Raw genomic sequence first — 17,291 nt, 5'->3', positions numbered from 1 at the left:
CGATAGTGGAAGGCTTCCAGGAGGACTGGGGCTCCGGATGCTTTGATTAGAGGGTGATTAAAGAGAGATCTGGCTTCCTCGGTATTTTGAACACAACGGCTTTTCGAGGAAAATTTTCGAGGAGAACGTGTTTTCCAGCGCGGAGTGTTCGCAGTGTCCACTAATAGTGGTGGTGATTTGAAAGTGTGATGTAGACCGCGTCGATGGATGGATTTCGGAGTAGGTCTTCATAGCTTGCGTGGACGATGGGGATGTGGTACTCCCTGGTATACGTCTCTGCTCGGCTTCGGTCTCTGGCTGCTATTGCAGCAACGACGACCCCGGGGTGTGCCTTGGCCGGACCGATCAGCGCGATGGGCCTTAGCTAGAGTTGGCATTCTTCATCTGAGTGTGGAGAGGACTTGCATGGGACTCACGCGATATTAGAAGCTCCGAGTATACCAAACCGAACGGCGCCGTCGTACTTTTCGGCGAGCGGTGGGTTGATGAAGCCCGCGTAGTTGTGATGGTAAATACTGAACACCATAGGGCTTCCTTGCTGGTAGCCGGGATGACTGTAGATAACTGTGGTTTTTCTCTTGATTGTCAGGAAATAAGCGCAATATCATGCTCATAATGAAATATGTTTCTATATATGATGGACCAGCCTATGGAAAAACGCTTAACAGATCGCAAAAATCTGGAATACGTCACTATTTTCGCGTGCACAGCGAGACTAGTCAAGAAATTCACAAGTCTTGCGAGGCAATCTCCAGGACAGCCCTGCCTGGTCGAATGAGACTAACGAACGGATAGCCTATTCATCCGACTAATCCGCTGGCGTACGGGAGGGCGGTCATCGGGAAGGGAGGGGGGCAATTGAGCTGAGATTTTCCACTCAGCCAGGAAATATACTCCAGCATGGACCAATGTCCATGCCTATACATTTGAAAGGTTTTGAGAATTTAAATTAAAGCATAAATTACACGCTTTTATCTAGGTGCTTTACTTGAAGATAGAATAGCGCAAGAATATTGTCATTGCTTATCAGATACCTGATACCATTGATGCCCAGAATGTTCCAACCCGGCATACTAGTAGCTTCTATGAGCAACCCTGGGAATACAGAAGCTTGCTACGAAAGAATTAGCTGTGCGCGTAGATATAGAATTAATTAAAAAGATGTATTCTGCGAGTAGCAGAAAAAAAAATAAGAATCAAACTGAGCCAGAGGAAGACTCAAAACAACAAACTCACCGAATCGGCGAGCGAGGCTCCCTCCTCGCATAGCACTGCCTGCAAGGACAATCTGAAACAGCCCGATTAAGCCTCGCCCAAAGCTCATTAACCTCAAAACACATATTCGCACCATCAGCACTAAGATTAAGCCCATACTTCCTCCTCGACTTATCCTCCTTCATAGCCTTGGAGTCCTTGAAAAACGCATACTCATCATACATCTCATCATTATTAGAAAGTGTAAGCCGACCAATCTGAACAGCTAGCACATCAACCGATCTCTGCAGCTGTTTGAAAATATATGGGTTTCTATTCAGCTCCTCTGTCACCAGAGACAGCTGTTCAGGCGTACGGTTCTGCGTCCATTTGTCCTCGTCATAATCATCGGGCATATCTTCGTGTGCAGGTCGGGGGATGAATTGGAGAAGCTTTCCTGCTCGTTCTACGCTGCTGCAGAGTCGGTTATATCTGGTGATTAGGCAGTAGGGGCCGGATGTTCCGACTGACCGGTTGAATCGGATTGAGTCGAGGTACTCGTCTATTTCGTCGGCTAGCTTGGGAAGTCGGTCGATGATTGATTGGAATACTATTGTTCGCGATTGTTCGTTTACCTCTGATAGTCTTCTATACATGTCTTCGAGTTCGTCGATGGAGGTTTCGCGCATGCGGGCAAATTCTTTCACGATTTCCGGCTCGACATTTGGGCCTGGGGGACTTTCGCCGAGTTTATTTGTGGACATAGTGACAAACTGTGATTCGGTGTTGAAATTGATTAGTTAATTTTGAGGTTCTGATCGAATAGCACACTGGTGTGGAATAGTGACTCGAGCTCGAGAGGACATTGACAGAGCTTTATAATGGAAGGCTGCGTGGGTATTGCATGAAGCAGAGAACGATATAATTTTGCTAAGTCTTTGTAGCTTTGGAATTCAAGACTCGCTGTTTCGAAGTCTTACCGAGCAATGATGACTCTTTGTTAGCTATATGTGCTGTTTTCGGGCCAATGCATTCACACCAAGCGACACAAAGCTCTCCATAAAACAAAGAGCCATTATTTTGCAAAGTACCAAGACCAAGTAGAATCACATCTCATTTCAAGCTTCTTCTTTCTAGACTCCGATCCATCACCAGGCAACTCTCCTTCCACTCCCCGATCCTCCCGCTAATAAACCCACTTGAGCAAAAGCGTAATCGGTATAGACACAACATAAAGAAAAAGAATCGCCAAAAACGAATGCGTATGCCTCGGTGCATCCTCAGCAACTTTTTCGCTGACCAACAATATCCCACAAATTGGGTCGGATATTCTTGCTTTAAAAATACTTGAGCTTCGCAGCACATTATGAGGTTGAAGTACGAGTTTGATCGTAGTCTTAGGAATGATCCTGCGCCGCCGGATCTGTTGAAGGAGTGGTAAATTTGTCATGTTATAGAATCAAAATGGTTCCAAATTTCTACTGTCGCTCGAAATTCCCTTCGTGTAAACTCATGACTCATGACGGACCATTAAATCCCCAAAGCAGCGCATCAAACGCACCCGCCACAAGAAAACCATCCAACCCAAACGACAAATCCGCAAAATTCGTATTCTCCGCAGAGCCATTGGCCGGCGAAACATAATTCCTCCGACAAAGCACAGAATCCACCAACTTCTCAAAAACATCCCGATAAGCCCTTCGTTGTCCTTTAGTCATATTGAAAAACGGTGATGATGCTGTAGACAGCCGCTGGCAATTACACCAAGCAAGTCCGTCGAATCCTTTCCCGTCCCGTGAGACTGTACTGCAAGAGGACGAGTGTTCGACTCAGGAAGATGATCCGATTGCATGCCACCAGCCTGTGCAGTACGTTCAGTGAATTGCACCTCGAGGGCAACGATATGATTTTCAAGGCCCTTGACATAACTAGACAATCGTTAATCTCTTTATCATCTACGCTGAACCATGGACACTGAGTAGAAAGTACCTTCTGGGAGAAACACCACCATCAATATCCGTACTCACCCACTCAGCCCCAGCATACTGACAATTCGAGCAGTCGGGAATCTGCTGATCAAATCGTTGTTTTTGACTCCTACACCTGATGCAGACCGTGACAATGGCTCGGCGGACATTGGACCTCCGCCCGCGAGGCATGTCTGTTAATATTTATAGTCCGTTCATTTTTACAGTTCACAGGGAGGCAATATTCTTTGAGTACTGTGCATAGCCTGGGAGCAGGAGGCTTGCTCTGCTACCACGGACGATAGAAACATGAAAGTCAACTGCTTGGGACTTGCGATGGTGTATACAACGCCAAACCCAAACGGGAACGCAGTGCCAAGACTCGTACTTGTTTTGAGTAACAGTAGGTCACATGATTCTACGAGATAGAGTCCACGTGAACACTCAATGTCTGTATCACGTGATATTCTTTGATATGCTCACGTGGAACTGGCCGTTTTTGCTGCCTTAAGGTTGCAGCTGCTGCAGCTTCGGCATCTAGATAAGCTGCCCCAAGGTGGAATGGCCTTGTTCTTTACACGGTGCCAGTATCTTACATCTATAGCGAACTATTTCTGATTCTTCGTGAGCTCTGTAGCCTCCTAAGAAGCTCTCCAAGCTACCAACACGATGTGCATTAAGCTACGGCGTCATGAAAGAAATGATAAGAAAAAGCGAAGCGATTCGCCATTGAGTTTTAATTTCTAATCTGTCGTCCACGCATATAACCCATTAAACCTAGAGATGATGAAGACTTGTCGAAAAATGGAAGCATGGCAGCCGTGGTGTGAGCCCGCGTTGGCTTAGACAGTCTTGTTGTTGATCTTCAGGAGCTCGACCTCGCTATGGGAAGTTGTTAAGGACGTGTTGGCATGTTGAACAAGGGCGGTACTTACAAGACCAAGGCGGAGTTCTCGGGGATCAGACCGGGGAAGCCCCTGTGGGTGAATTGTTAGTATGCGATCAGTCATGCGTGTTGCACATCGATGGGCCTGGAAATAGGTGGTAAGAGGGTATTGGGGGAGGTGATAGGTCGATTTCGATCGGGGGTGGCAGATATGAGGAATACGTACCGGGGACCGTAGCCGTAGTCACTATGGAAGAATATGGTCAGCGCAATTCATGATTTTAGAGAGTGGGGTTGACTCACGAGCTGATGGTCAGGATGGCCTTCTCGCCGAGGCTCATCTGAGGAACGCCCTCGTCCCAACCTGAATTGTCATATCAGCACCCAATTCAATTCCCAAGCCCAGGTCTCTTCTCTGTCGTGGTGTCGGAGCTGTCTCTGTTGCAAGTCACGTACCTCTGATCAGACGGCCGACACCGATGGGGGTAGCGAGGGGGCCACGGTTGGGGTTGTGGGAGCTGTCGAACCTGCGCGACATGGTATTAGCGATCGCAGGTTCAGAAAATCAGAGGAAATTGGAGGGGGGGGAGGGTAGCTCACTTGTCACCCATGAAGTGGTTGTCGGCCTTGCTGGCATCGTAGAGGCAGCCAGTGTAGTGGATAGCGACGTTGTCACCCTTCTGGGGGAAGTCGACACCGTTGCCGGCGGAGAGAGTCTTCTTCTCGACACCCATTATGAATGTGAAGTAAATGAGTTGGAAATAAAAGTGGTGGAAAGAGGGAGATGGAGGCGGAGAGAACGGAGAAAAGAAGCGGGTGTTTTGCGAAAAGACTCGGAAGAGGGGCGGCCTCGTCGAACCTCTGGCGGGGTCGACGTCGCGCGTCCCTCGCACCCCCAACTCCAACTCCCATCTCCCCCAGCTTCCAGCTCGGCCCGTTTGAGTGTGTGCCCCCGCGACAATGCCTCCCCCCCCACCGCAGATCTACCCACTTACATTCCCCGATGACGCTGCGTAAGCGGTGGGTTGCGTGCGCGGGTCCCGGTGTGCTTGGGCGTGTTGAGCCGAGCTATGCTGGTCCAGGTGGGAAGACAGGCCAATTGCGAGGCTGCTCATTTGCGGGAAATCAGAAGGGAGGATCGGATCTGTGCGGGGTCGTCCATGAGCAGACGCTGGATTGGGAATGGATTCCCCGACGAGGCTCCTGCAATACGAGTAAAGATACATCTAACCCTGTCCCTATAGTACCTGGGCACTAACCTAAGGGTAATCACTGTCAAGTACATATTAAAAAAAAAAAAGGAATAAGTATATACAATTTGGGAAGACATTCCCCAATTACCCGCGTTCAGGCCGCCTGTCTCCGTTTCTGCGAATGGCTCATTCGACAGGTCTTGCCACTCCACGCCCCAGTCGACATCGTTATACTATTGTGGTTGATTGCCGCTTTGGTGGTGTCTTGGGACTTGGAGATTCGTCTGTCATCTGTAGAGGTTATCTCTCTGCCTAGTCTAGTGCAGCCATGTGGCTTGTATTCGGTTTGGCAATCTCGATTTCTTCCGATCCCTGTTATCTCACCTACTCCACATATACATTACATACACTACCCTGATTATAGGTTAGCTAGGATAGATAGAAATTGAATCATTTCTTCACTCCGGCCATTTTATTCTATTTGTAGCAGACGATGTAAACGTTTCTATTCAATTGGATGCCACCTTCCAAAACTCCATCTTCTTCACCTCCTCCACCGAAACAGCCGCAATCTGCGTACGAGGGAATCTCGAATCAGGCGCCGAAGCCAGCTCCTCCTCTGCCAGCTGCAAATAATGCACCGTCGAGATCCCAGCCCGACCCAAGAACTCCAGCACGCGATGGAAATTCAAACTAACCTGATCCACGCCATGACTATCATCCGAAAGACAGAACCGGCCGCCCCGCGCGATGAATTCCTGAAGACCACATTAACCCAGTAAACCAACATATCCAAATCATTAGGGAACTGAAAAAAAAAAAACTCACCTGACAAATCTCCGCCTTAGGATAAGGCTCACTCATCCCCTTCCTCAACGCCGCCCCATTAATTTCCAGCAAACCCCCATACTCAGCAACAAAATCCAAATTTCTCAGTACACGACTCCAAACACCAGGCCAAGACTTAAAGCTGCGCTCGGGGTCATCACTCTTCAACCGAATAAGATCGAAATGACCCACGACCAACGGCCTCAATTGCCGGAGCATATCCAGCTGCTCGTCGAAATAGACCTCGAAAAGAAGCTCGTCGGTTCCACCGGCGGCATCGCGCGCCTGCTCGTACATAGCTCTGTCGTAGTCGATAGGGATAGTTAGAGTATGGTGGACGGAACCCACGAAGAATTCGAACGGGAAGCGACTGAGAGAGGCTTCGATTAGCGTTCTGGAAGCGGGCCGGATCCAGTCGCTTTCGAAGCCGATGATAATTTGGATTTGGGTGGCGTATTTGTTTCGGAGGCGGTTTGCTTCGAGCCAGTATGATTCTTCGTTGCTGGAGTGCCATTCTTCTGTTTGGCCGGCTTCGATCTGGACTTTTTTTAGATTTGTTTTCTGGTGGTTGATATATGGGGATGGGATTACCTCTTCGGGGTAGAAGTCTTCTTTGTGCCGGGGCATGTGCTCGGTTAGGCAGAAGACTTCCATTTTTTTGCTGATGGCTGTCTGGATCACTTCATCCATGGAGTCTTTTGCGTGGCCTGGGCAGAATTGGCCCGAGTGGCTGTGGTGGGTGAAGGGCATTTTGGACTGGTTTTGGTCAGCTGTGGTTCTTGGAGGGTAGGAGATGTGAGGCACCTATTCGTTGAAAGAGAAGTGAGAATTTACTGACCTGCTCCTTATTTCACCTTCTATACAGGCGCCGCGTGGTTCAATGTACAGCGCGGAGCAGAGTGAGTCAGTCTAAAGTGAGGCCTTGGGTAATGTTGGAGGTCGGATTGATAGCGCTCCGATAAGAAATTATCCCGCGGCGCTAAACGTGGGGTACGACTGTACAGCTCCTGCCTAACGTATAGACCACTGTCAGCCCGTATGTGTGCTCCTAGTGGTGGTGATATTCTTGTTCGATGCTTAATTTAATATCGTACATTCATTCAATTGCAGGTCAGTAGGGCAGTGGAGTGCAGTATCAATTCCACCATGGGGCACACTTGTCTAGCTGGCCGCATATGCCTCGGCAATTCCAACTATACAGGATCCCATTATAGGACAAAAATCTCCGGATCATTTGAATTATTTGCCAGTGGCAAGCGGTATTTCCACATCACGTCCGCACTTAGGCCGGCTAATGGCCCTCGGTCGCATCCCTCGCATCAAATACCATAGAAGTCGCACGGCACAATGCATCGCGTTTCGACGCAATGCGATGCGATGCAAAGCCTCTGGAAAAACATCCAGAGACATGACATCAATGCCATATCTTCCATAGCACCAAGACTATGGAAATGGCACTGCCTCATGAATCCCAGTCGGAACCAACCACTCCGAAGACACAGCCAGCACAGCAAAAGGAGCCCATGAAACCCATAGGAACAATCTCACCCCGCCGCAAGAACAGTCGCAACAACATAATCCCCATCATGCGAAATAGACAACTTCCCAACCCGGTCCGGCTCCCCCTCCTTCCCCCGATAAACAATCTCCGGCCTCCGACTCGTCCCATCACCAGCCGTATGGCCCCCCTCTCCAGGCCCTGTCCCAGCTCCAGAGGTTACAGTAGACACCCCGTCCACGCCCCTCTCATCCCTCTGCACACTAACAAATACATCCTTCCACCCAATCGACGCCGCACCCTTGGGTGCAGCCTTGCGCGCCGCCTCCTTCGCCGCAAAGCGGCCCGCCAGCCAGCGCGTCATTTCCGGTGTGACGGGCGGTGTGCGCGGGGAATTCGAAGTATCCTTCTTCGATGGGTCCGACGTAAGTGTAGTGGGGGAGGTCGGATGAAGGACGCCCTTGAAGCGCCGGTGGAAGTCGCGCTGCTCGGTGTCGCTGAGGATGCGCTGCGTGAAGCGGGAGAGGTAGTTTGCGCGTTGGGTGAGGAGGCGGGTAATTCGCGGGAGGTGCACGATGTCTGTGCCGATGTTTAGGGCGTAGGGGAATGGGATTGGTTTCATGGTTGTTTTGGGGGAGAGGGGGGAAGGAGGTGAGCGGAAGTGTAAAGTACTAAGGTTTAGTTGGGATGGATTGCGCCGATGGCGGTGGGGGGTAGGGTCGGGTTTTGATTGTTTTGTCGTTGCAGTAGGAAATCATTCTAGAGGGTGCAGCATAGCTATAGCTCGAGACTGGTATTTGACCTTTCTACGTTACTGAGAGCTTTTATCTGTTGCTTCGTAATACGATCCGCTGTCGGATGAGCTACGACGGACGCTAGGATAGCTACGGGTATGAACACCAACAGCTCTACCGCGCAAACATTCACTCCAAATTACTCGGAAAATAGCAGGGAATCAACCACCTCCATACGTCCCGACCTAGGTATGGCAAGTCAAGCTCACTGAAAGCCTAGCTCACCGACCTCCACTACTCAAAACCATTGGTAGAAGGTATATCTTCTATGCAGCGTACACGACCTCTTATGTACAATCCACGAAAATCACCTGCCTCCCCAGCTGGCCCAGAATCACCCGGGTCGAAACAAGTTTGCCCAGCCGAAAAATATCATTGCACCGATGCGATGGCGGCAGGCAAGGGACGGCGACCTCGAGTCAGGCGTTATGCTGATTCATATCCGGTCCATTCCGTCGATCTATTCCGTGTAGAGATGGCGATTTAGTGCTTTTCGGACTTCTTGTCGCCTCCGTCGACTTCCTTCAAGAATTGTCTGTTGAGATTAGATGTTAGTATGATACCATCCGGCGCGTTGAATCTCAAAATTGAGCTTTCTTCTCCAATATCATGCTGGAGAAAGAGCAAGTTTGAGATGCTGAATCCGAAACATACTGAATAAAGTCACCTTCCTCCTTGGAAGAAGCGTTGATGGGGGGACCAGCAGCGGTCTTGGGCTTCTCACCACCGCCCATAGCAGCGTAGGAACCGGCAAAAAGACTGCCGAGAACAGCCATGGAGAGCTAGACGCGAAGCAAAGACAATCAGGTTAGCTCACTTGAACTCCAAGGTGCTTCCACGTTGAGCCGAATGGAAAAAGGGATGAGGGGGCGCGCGGGCCGATTGGCGATCGGGATCGGAGCACTTACGACGTGGGAGCCGACCTTCTTGCCGGCGATCTGGTAGTAGACGACCATCTTGAGGAACTGTGGTGGGGATGCAGCTGGAGATCAAGGGCAGCGATGTGGAAGCGGAATCCTCAGGCTCGGCCAGAGACGAAGTCGGCTCGGAGACCGCCCAGCCTGATGCGGTTAGAGTGGGATGAGTCAGCGGGCAGTCTATTTGAGATCAGGTGATTTGGTGAGAGTGGCGGATTCCGGGAAGACCCGAGGTCATGTGACTGTTTCGGGAAAGGTGTCACGAGCGTGCAGAGTATACATTTCGGAGGACCGGAGTGTATAAATAAAGACTTAACCAATTGAGAGGTCGATTTGTTTAAAAACCGAAATTAGGGCTGTCATTTTCATCATATCCAGCCACTCCCCTGAGTCCCGACAACTAGGAAACACCGCGGAACCTCGGGAAAGTGCTCACATTCATGGTCAAGCAGTCTATACCCCGGCTATGTCACAGCCTCCTTCGGCTGCCGTGGACGGCTATGATGTCCTGCCAGAGCTCTCACTACCGTAATGTACTCGTAAAGTTTGCCCTGGCACTGCCGCAATTTCCAAACAGTTTCCAAACCTTCTTTCCACCTTTCTTCCTTCCCGCGTTTTCTCCCTTGCTTCCTCCGCAGTCTATCCAGCTGTGCCCGAGCTCCCATCTTTCCCCTCACTACACTTTTCCTCCTACCTTTTCTCTCCTTGACCTCGACCACGACTTTCACACGCCAATTCCTCAATATGGTCTGGGGTCGCAAGCAAAATGACCAAAATCCCTCGGAAGAGCTGGAGCCCGTCACCCGCGAAAAGCTCCCTACCAAACTGCAGAAGATAGTCGATGGCGACGACGACTTTTACGACGACCTCTACTCGCCTTAGTAAGTGAACTCTCTATATTTATATCACACCACATTTCCTGCATTACAATTCCCACGTCCCAGCCCAAATATTTGCTCGGATATTGACCCAAAACCGGACAACAACATTCGCAACCAAACCTGGCCTGCGATTCTCCACCGCAATCGCAATGACGTTCTCCACCTCAACCTTCCCTCTCTCACCCCTCACAACCCAATCCCAAAAATCACCGTGAAGCAAGACAAAAAAAAAAGCTCACCATGTCCTCCAACAGCTCCATCGACTCAACAGACACACCCTACCGGTACGCCGCCTATGCAAACCGCATCCGAACAATCCTCCTCTCCGCGCACCGCTACGTAGCCTACACAAGCGACATAGGCGAATCCTTCCGCCCAATCGCACACCCCTACCTCGTGCGTTCTGCCTATGCCATCTCCTGGGCCTATTTGCTTGGCGACGTCAGCCACGAGGGGTACAAGGCATACTTGCGGAACCGGCGTGCTCTCGAGACGCCTGGCGAAGCGTATAAGAATGCGAGCGCGAGTGTTTCGAGTGAGATTAAGGGCATGGCGACTGGGAATTTGAGCGCGCCTTTGTCACCTGCGGCCCCAGGCGAGGAAGGGGAAGGGGTGTCCTGGCCGACGACAAGCATTTCGCTGGCCGAGGATTATCGCATGGTTATGGCGAAGAGAGCTGTATTCCAGAGTATTGCGAGTATGGGGTTGCCGGCTTTTACTATCCATTCCGTTGTTAAGTATTCCAGTCGCATGGTTAAAGGGGTTAAGATGGGTTTTGTGAGGACTTGGGTTCCTATTGGGGTATGTTGATTTTTTCCAGTCCCTCGAGACTGGTCCTTTTTTGCAGTTCTGGTCAGTGCTGATTGGTCTAGCTCGGTCTCTCCGTCGTCCCGTTCCTACCGTATATATTCGACCACCCCGTCGAAGAAGCCGTTGACTGGGCATTTGGCACGGCGCTGCGTGTTTACGGAGGCGAGGACGCTGTGAGGCCTTTACCTGCTCATGCGTTGAGAGGTGAGGCTGAGGCTGAGGGTAGTCTGGTCTCTGCTGCGAAGCAGCTTTCTTGGGAGGAGTATAAGAGTGAGAGGCAGCAGGCTAGGGAGGAACGGAAGGAGCGTGCTTCTGTTTCGAAGTCGGTTGGTGGGTGGTTTGGGCTTGGAAAGGAGAAGAAGGAGTAGATGCTCATTCTGTTCGGATTCCCCAGTGGGGGGGTTATTGATTGGTTCTGAAGGTTGTTCATAGGGCTCTCACTCTCCTTTTTTTGTACATACATTTCCCCTCTGTTTAGGCATTATATCCCTTTTTCATATTTTTCGATATATTAACTAGTTTCTGCATAATTGGGAGGTAAGACATTAGTCTAAGTTTTCCCGAGATCAGGTAAGGTATTTTTTCTAACCTCATCAAGACCACTGACCCTATATTGCTGGTCTTCGAATCAATAATTGATATCCTCCCGGATGGAAAGCAAGAAGGTCACGTGCAGACCAGTCCCTCGCATAATTACAGGAAATAGTTTCTAAGACAAGTATACCAAAAAAAAAAAAAATCTGCTCCTTCATTCATCCATGCTCTACTAAATCACCATCACTTCTGTACAAACATCACCAAAGACAATACGGAAAATGAAACAGGGGCAGGGAACTAGCGTCGGCTCATAAGGATCCAGGCCACCCAAACCATTAGATGTGCATAAGACTCAAAGGAAAATAGATATGACCAGGTATAAAAAGGGGATGAAATTATTTTCAATGGCACCCTGAGTTGGCAGTGAGAAAATTAACGTTCGTCTCATTTCGGAAGTTGTCACACAGAGGCCATGAAAATGTTTCAAGAAGATATAAGGTGTTGAACACAAGGGGGAATATTCCAAAAAAGAAAAGGGTACACACGCAGCGCCAGAGGTGCTCGGAGTATCATAGAATGAAAAAGAAGAAAGAAAAAAAAAATGGCCGGTCAACAAAGTCACAGGAAGAAGATACGTGATATATGACATATATCCTGGGAGGGTGGATGAACAATGAAATGAAGTTTTGTGCAGTTCTCTCATCTTCCACTACCGGAGCCAGAGGGTGGTGGTGTTTCCCCAAGAGACACCTGAGGGTCTCCCTAGAAGCAGTGGGTAGATGGAGAGAGGGGTGGGTTGGCCCAGTCTATCAGTCGTGTGGTTGTCTTGAATCGAACGTCTAGTTCCAGCCCAGCGAGTTCTCGGCCATAACGGGAGCACTGATCATCTGGGAGCGGCCAGTGCGCTGGCTACCAGACATGCGGGCACCGGCAGCGAAGAGAGAGCCGGCACCGGAGCCCTGGCTCATCTGCTCGGCAGTAGAGCTGGTGCGCTGGTGCAGCTGCTTTCTCTTACGGTAGCGGCGGGCGACCCAGAACATACCAGCACCATAGGCGGCGGCACCGGCGCAGACACCGACACCAATGCCGACGGAGCTGGCCTTGGTCTTGGAGCTGCTAGAGGAACCGGCGTCACCGTTGTAGTCATCGCCGCCATTGCCGTTATTGCCATTGTCACCACCGTCGGTGCCAGTGGTAGAGTCGGAGTCACCGGTGGGGTAGTTGCCGTTGAACTCGATGGGGATAGACGGGTCGATCATGGACATGATGGTCTTGGCGGCCTCGTTCTGTTGTTGGTACAGAGCCGAGTTGGGGTTGAGCTTCAGGGACTTGAGGGCCTCGACCTTCTCGCGGGGGAACCAGAAGATGGCGAGAGTGGCGTTGTAACCAGTGGTCTTCCAGGAGTAGTAAGGCTCCAGGGCGAACATGGACATCTTGGTGTTGGGCACGGAGCCCTTCACGGCAGCGGGAATCCATTCGAAGATCTGCGAAGAAGACAGAGGAGTAGTCGCCACGAAGGACCAAGGCAGGTGGCTATCGAAACCAAGCTGGAGGAGAACGGAGTCGGCAGGGGCCTCAGAGGCAGCGTTCGACGGGGTGATCGAGCCAGGAAGCGAGGTCGGGCCGCTGGTCTGCTGGGTGTGGGTGCCAGTGTGAGTCTCGGTCTCAGACGGGGTGACGGTAGGCTGAACAAGAATGGTGGAGGGCATCCAGTTGTTCGTGTTGCTGGTCTCGGTGGGAGTCTCAGTGGGCTTGGGGGTCTCAGTTTGGGTCTCGACCGGAGTGCTGGTCTCGACAGGCGTGGGTGTCGCGGTGGAAGTAGGAGTGACCGTAGTCGACTCGTGAGAACCAGAACCGCCAGTAGGAGTAGGGACACCCGAAACGGATCCAGAGCCAGTGGGTTTGCCCGAAGCACTGTCAGAGCCAGGCGAGTGAGGAGTCGGGATGGAGCCGATAGAGTTGGATGCGCCAGGAGTAACAGTACCGCTGCCCGGGGCACCACTGGCAGAAGCAGTGGGAGTGCCACTGGGACCAGCAGAGGGCGGGTGAGGGATCAGACCGCCAGAGGGAGTAGGAAGGCTACCACTGGCAACGCTGTTGATCTCGCTGGAAGTGCCATTGGTAGTGCCATTGAGCAGACTGCCGAGTCCGGAGGCAACAGGGCTGATAATGGGATCGAGTCCGAGGAGGCCACCAGAAGAGTTTGCGCTTGGGGTCGGAGTTGCAGAGGCAGAGGCGGAGTTGGGAACGTTGACGGGGACAGTGCTCGCAGAAGCCTCGCCGGTGCGAGAGGCAGAAGAAGCGCTAGTAGTGCTGTCACCGGCGAAACCGTCAAGCAAGCTGTCGAACCAGTTATCCGCAGAAGACGTGGTCGCGGTCTTCGAGTTACCACTGGAAGTTCCATCGGCACCACTGGCAGTACCAGCAGCGCTCGAGGCGGAGGAAGTGGTGCTACCACCAAGGCCAAGGCCATCAACGGCGCCGCTAGCAACGCTGCCAACGGCACCGACAGCATCACCAAGGAGGTTGCCGGACGAAGAGGAAGACGGGGCGGCGGTGTTGGAAGCAGCACCACTGGCAGTACCAGCAGCGCTCGAGGCGGAAGAAGTGGTGCTACCACCAAGGCCAAGGCCATCAACGGCGCCGTTGGCAACGCTGCCAACGGCACCGACAGCATCACCAAGGAGGTTGCCGGACGAAGAGGAAGACGGGGCGGCGGTGTTGGAAGCAGCGCCACTGGCAGTACCAGCAGCGCTCGAGGCGGAGGAAGTGGTGCTACCACCAAGGCCAAGGTCATCAACGGCGCCATTGGCAACGCTGCCAACGGCACCGATAGCATCACCAAGGAGGTTGCCGGACGAAGAGGAAGACGAGGCGGCAGCCGACTTGGTGGTAGTGGGAGTGGTCGAGTCAGTCGCGCTAGCCTTCTTGGTGTCGGAGTTCTGAGTCGAATCGTTTTCAGAGCTGCTGTTCGCGGTGGTAGCGGCATCGGTGTTCGATTCGGCGACCTTCTTGCTGGTGTTGTCCGTGGTGGGAGCCTCGCTCTTGGTGGTCACGGTGGACGAGGTGGTGGTGGTGGGCGCCGCAACATCGCGAGTGATGGTGTTAGTAACACGGCTTCCATCGCCATTTTCCGTGATCACAACCACAATCTCCTTGCCAGACTGGGTCGGGTTCGCAGATTGGGCGTTGTTGGAGTTGGAGTTGGAGTTGGCGTTGGCGTTGGCGTTGGCGTTGGCGTTGGCGTTGGCGTCACTTTCACCACCCGCGACGTTAGAAAGCTTGGAAGCGATGTTGTCGACGGCGCCAAAAAGTCCTCCCTCACTGCGAGTCTGATTCTCATTCTCATCCGAGGCCTGGTCGGTCTCGGGGTCGACCTTGTGGGTGCCCTTCTTGACATGACGCTTCACCTCGCGGGGGAAGTAGAAACGCGGGCGCTCCACGTTGGTGACCTCTCGTTCTTGAGCCGCGACAAGCTCGAGACCTCCGAGGGCGCAGGCGGCCAAAAGGGTCAGGGTTCCGGGGCGCATATTAGGCGACGGATCTGTTAAGGTTCAAATGATAGATTATAATATCCGGTGCTTGGAAAGAGGGTACAGAACGAGGCAGTTCGTCTCGTCTGTCAACACCTCAGAATTTCGCGTCACGTATGTCGTCCCAAACGGTTCGATTCGACTATATCCAAGCGATGCGATGCGATATGACAGAGCTGAAAAAAATGCTGGGACACAGTCTCGCAACACCTTTCAACGATTCGACCTTTTCCTGCTTATTCTTTCGAGGCTGGATCTGGCGTCTCGAGGGCAACCGAATGCAAAGTGAAACACGACCGAGTCAATGGCGACGATCACGACGGTATAAACGAATGGAAGGGGTGTCGCAGTGAAACGACCCGGAAAAAAACTGCAGAGAAGCGAGTGTGGGCTGGGAAGCTGTAAGGAGCGATTGGACGGGCCTTTTGGGGCGAAACGGCGAAAAACGATCAAAGGAATCGAGCAAAGCGCGACCGTGGGATATGCAAGGGGAGATCGAATTGGCTGAGTCCCAGGTCAAAGGCGCCAGAGTCGTCGACGACGAAGCAGTAGAGAATGAAAGGAATGAATAAGGTGAATGAGGAGGACAGCCTCGTTAGGGGGCGAAGGGGAAATGGGGGGGAGGGAGGTGGGACGGAACAACAAAGCGTAATGTGACGGTAAATTATGCCTTGCGCTGGTCAGGGGGAACCAACAAGAAGGCAGCCGATTAGGGGCACGCCAGACCAAACTACGGGTACGCACCCGAGACAAAGAGTAAGGTTCACATGGCCATCCGCAGTCGAGCTAATAATATAACTGGTACAGTAACACTATTCTCTATAGGGCGCATTGTCAATATTGAAGATTCAGTTATCCTTGCAATGCTATTACTGACTGCTATATTATTTACTTGATGTACCTGAGATGACAGATTGCTGTCTCGGTGACAAGCACTGCAGTGAACCGGAATGAACACCCGCTCAGGCTCCGTCCATTTAGCATGGGGCAGTACAGTACTACAGTACCACCTCAAGGCACTACTACTGTTGCACAAACTACTCTGCTCGGACATTATTTCCACGCCGTTGAGTCGGTTCCTGCCTCTGCGCGGATATGCTCGCGCTCAGGGGCGACAGTAGTGTGGCCCTGTGCACGATGATGTACTTGCAGTGCATGCACGCAGCCTGATCTGGCCAGGAACACCATCACGACACATCGATCAAATCGAGGCTACGGCTAGTCGATGCGCGAGCAGGGAATCGGGTGAATGCAAAAAAAGTAAGCATGGAATAAAACTGGAACCATCACCGACTCGACCAGCCTCGAGCCTGGCCGTCTCGAATTTGGGAAGTTCACCAGTACGATCCCCTCTGCACATCGCAATATCCTCCGGAGCTCCTCCCCCTTGGGTACCTGAGGGTAAGGTTCAGTCCGGCGCAAGGCCCAGACCGACGGCGTCGTGGCGAGTCCCACCCGTGCCTGGCCGTGGCCCGAACAGGCGCAAGGTGCGTGGTGACAGGCGGTGTCGAGCCCGCAGACGACACGCTGGGCCCGCGATACGCAGCGATACGCCGCCAGACGGGGCAATTATACGCAGGGCGCGGTGGGCAGCTAACCCGCTGAGGCGTGGCGTCGTTTTAGTCGCGCTCGCCTGGCCTGAAAGGGCAAGCGATCAACAATGAAATCGAATCAGCGACACGCTCGGCCAACATGGTGTCTTTGCGCCTCGACTCTTTCGTCAGGTCGTCCCGACTGTGCACAGGGTGCCCTACACTTCGCACAGCTGCCAGTACCTGAAGCCAAGTGCCAGTGGTGTAGGCAGGGCTGACATACGCCACGCGGAGGATCTTTTTAGATCCTCATACGTCATTCGACCCGTCGGTCGTGGAACAATTTGGAGCGTGGCCCGAAGCCATTCGATAGTGTGGACGATAGTGGGCGATAATTCATCCTGCGACCACGGAAGTACGAGCTGAGCACAATTCGAGGAGATTTGCAAAATAGACCTCACGCTATGTACTTCCATCACCGATCGGCGCAAAAGAAGATAAAATACACCACGTGCCTAGTCCTGACATATCGGAATGAAGGGGGCACGCCTTTCCCCCTCCATCTGTATCGTCATGCCCCGTCATTAGAGCATTCTTGTCGTGTTTGAGAGTGTTGTGGAGAGCTTGCTCGCGACGACCGGCCTCGCTACGATTTGCGTGTTTCAGAGTGTCGTGCTCCCCACCTCGGCATTTGTGGCTCATCTCTATTGTACCTATCTTA

At 52.1% G+C, this 17,291-nt stretch overlaps 7 protein-coding genes across 7 annotated transcripts; 1 reads left to right on the top strand and 6 right to left on the bottom strand.

Moving 5' to 3' along the window:
* Nucleotides 1-1,232: 1,232 nt before the first annotated feature.
* On the bottom strand, nt 1,233-1,958 carry N7532_009236 (uncharacterized protein; the record flags this gene model as incomplete). The annotated part of the gene is made up of 1 exon (XM_056621727.1): nt 1,233-1,958. One exon carries the CDS (start codon nt 1,956-1,958, stop codon nt 1,233-1,235), a length of 726 nt encoding a protein of 241 aa, XP_056472533.1.
* A 2,045-nt stretch (nt 1,959-4,003) lies between these two features.
* Nucleotides 4,004-4,781, bottom strand: N7532_009235 (FKBP-type peptidyl-prolyl cis-trans isomerase; the record flags this gene model as incomplete). The annotated part of the gene is made up of 6 exons (XM_056621726.1): nt 4,004-4,043; nt 4,097-4,138; nt 4,274-4,294; nt 4,351-4,411; nt 4,504-4,574; nt 4,648-4,781. 6 exons carry the CDS (start codon nt 4,779-4,781, stop codon nt 4,004-4,006), a joined length of 369 nt encoding a protein of 122 aa, XP_056472532.1.
* Nucleotides 4,782-5,749: 968 nt separating this feature from the next.
* N7532_009234 (histidinol-phosphatase) lies at nt 5,750-6,818 on the bottom strand (the record flags this gene model as incomplete). Its single annotated transcript, XM_056621725.1, has 2 exons — nt 5,750-5,998; nt 6,069-6,818. 2 exons carry the CDS (start codon nt 6,816-6,818, stop codon nt 5,750-5,752), a joined length of 999 nt encoding a protein of 332 aa, XP_056472531.1.
* Nucleotides 6,819-7,612: 794 nt separating this feature from the next.
* Nucleotides 7,613-8,188, bottom strand: N7532_009233 (4'-phosphopantetheinyl transferase B; the record flags this gene model as incomplete). Its single annotated transcript, XM_056621724.1, has 1 exon — nt 7,613-8,188. The coding sequence occupies one exon, from the start codon at nt 8,186-8,188 to the stop codon at nt 7,613-7,615; it is 576 nt and encodes a 191-aa protein (XP_056472530.1).
* A 655-nt stretch (nt 8,189-8,843) lies between these two features.
* Nucleotides 8,844-9,316, bottom strand: N7532_009232 (ATP19 family protein; the record flags this gene model as incomplete). Its single annotated transcript, XM_056621723.1, has 3 exons — nt 8,844-8,895; nt 9,015-9,142; nt 9,269-9,316. 3 exons carry the CDS (start codon nt 9,314-9,316, stop codon nt 8,844-8,846), a joined length of 228 nt encoding a protein of 75 aa, XP_056472529.1.
* Nucleotides 9,317-10,021: 705 nt separating this feature from the next.
* On the top strand, nt 10,022-11,336 carry N7532_009231 (uncharacterized protein; the record flags this gene model as incomplete). Its single annotated transcript, XM_056621722.1, has 3 exons — nt 10,022-10,158; nt 10,413-10,959; nt 11,031-11,336. 3 exons carry the CDS (start codon nt 10,022-10,024, stop codon nt 11,334-11,336), a joined length of 990 nt encoding a protein of 329 aa, XP_056472528.1.
* A 1,008-nt stretch (nt 11,337-12,344) lies between these two features.
* On the bottom strand, nt 12,345-15,035 carry N7532_009230 (putative mucin family signaling protein Msb2; the record flags this gene model as incomplete). The annotated part of the gene is made up of 1 exon (XM_056621721.1): nt 12,345-15,035. The coding sequence occupies one exon, from the start codon at nt 15,033-15,035 to the stop codon at nt 12,345-12,347; it is 2,691 nt and encodes an 896-aa protein (XP_056472527.1).
* Between the last annotated feature and the right edge of the window lie 2,256 nt (nt 15,036-17,291).

Source organism: Penicillium argentinense, assembly GCF_028826775.1.
Source record: "Penicillium argentinense strain IBT 30761 chromosome Unknown utg000009l_segment0_segment0, whole genome shotgun sequence".
NCBI classification, from domain to species: Eukaryota; Fungi; Ascomycota; class Eurotiomycetes; order Eurotiales; family Aspergillaceae; genus Penicillium; species Penicillium argentinense.
Note: the sequence above shows the minus strand (reverse complement) of the source record. Positions and strands in the feature narration are given on the sequence as shown.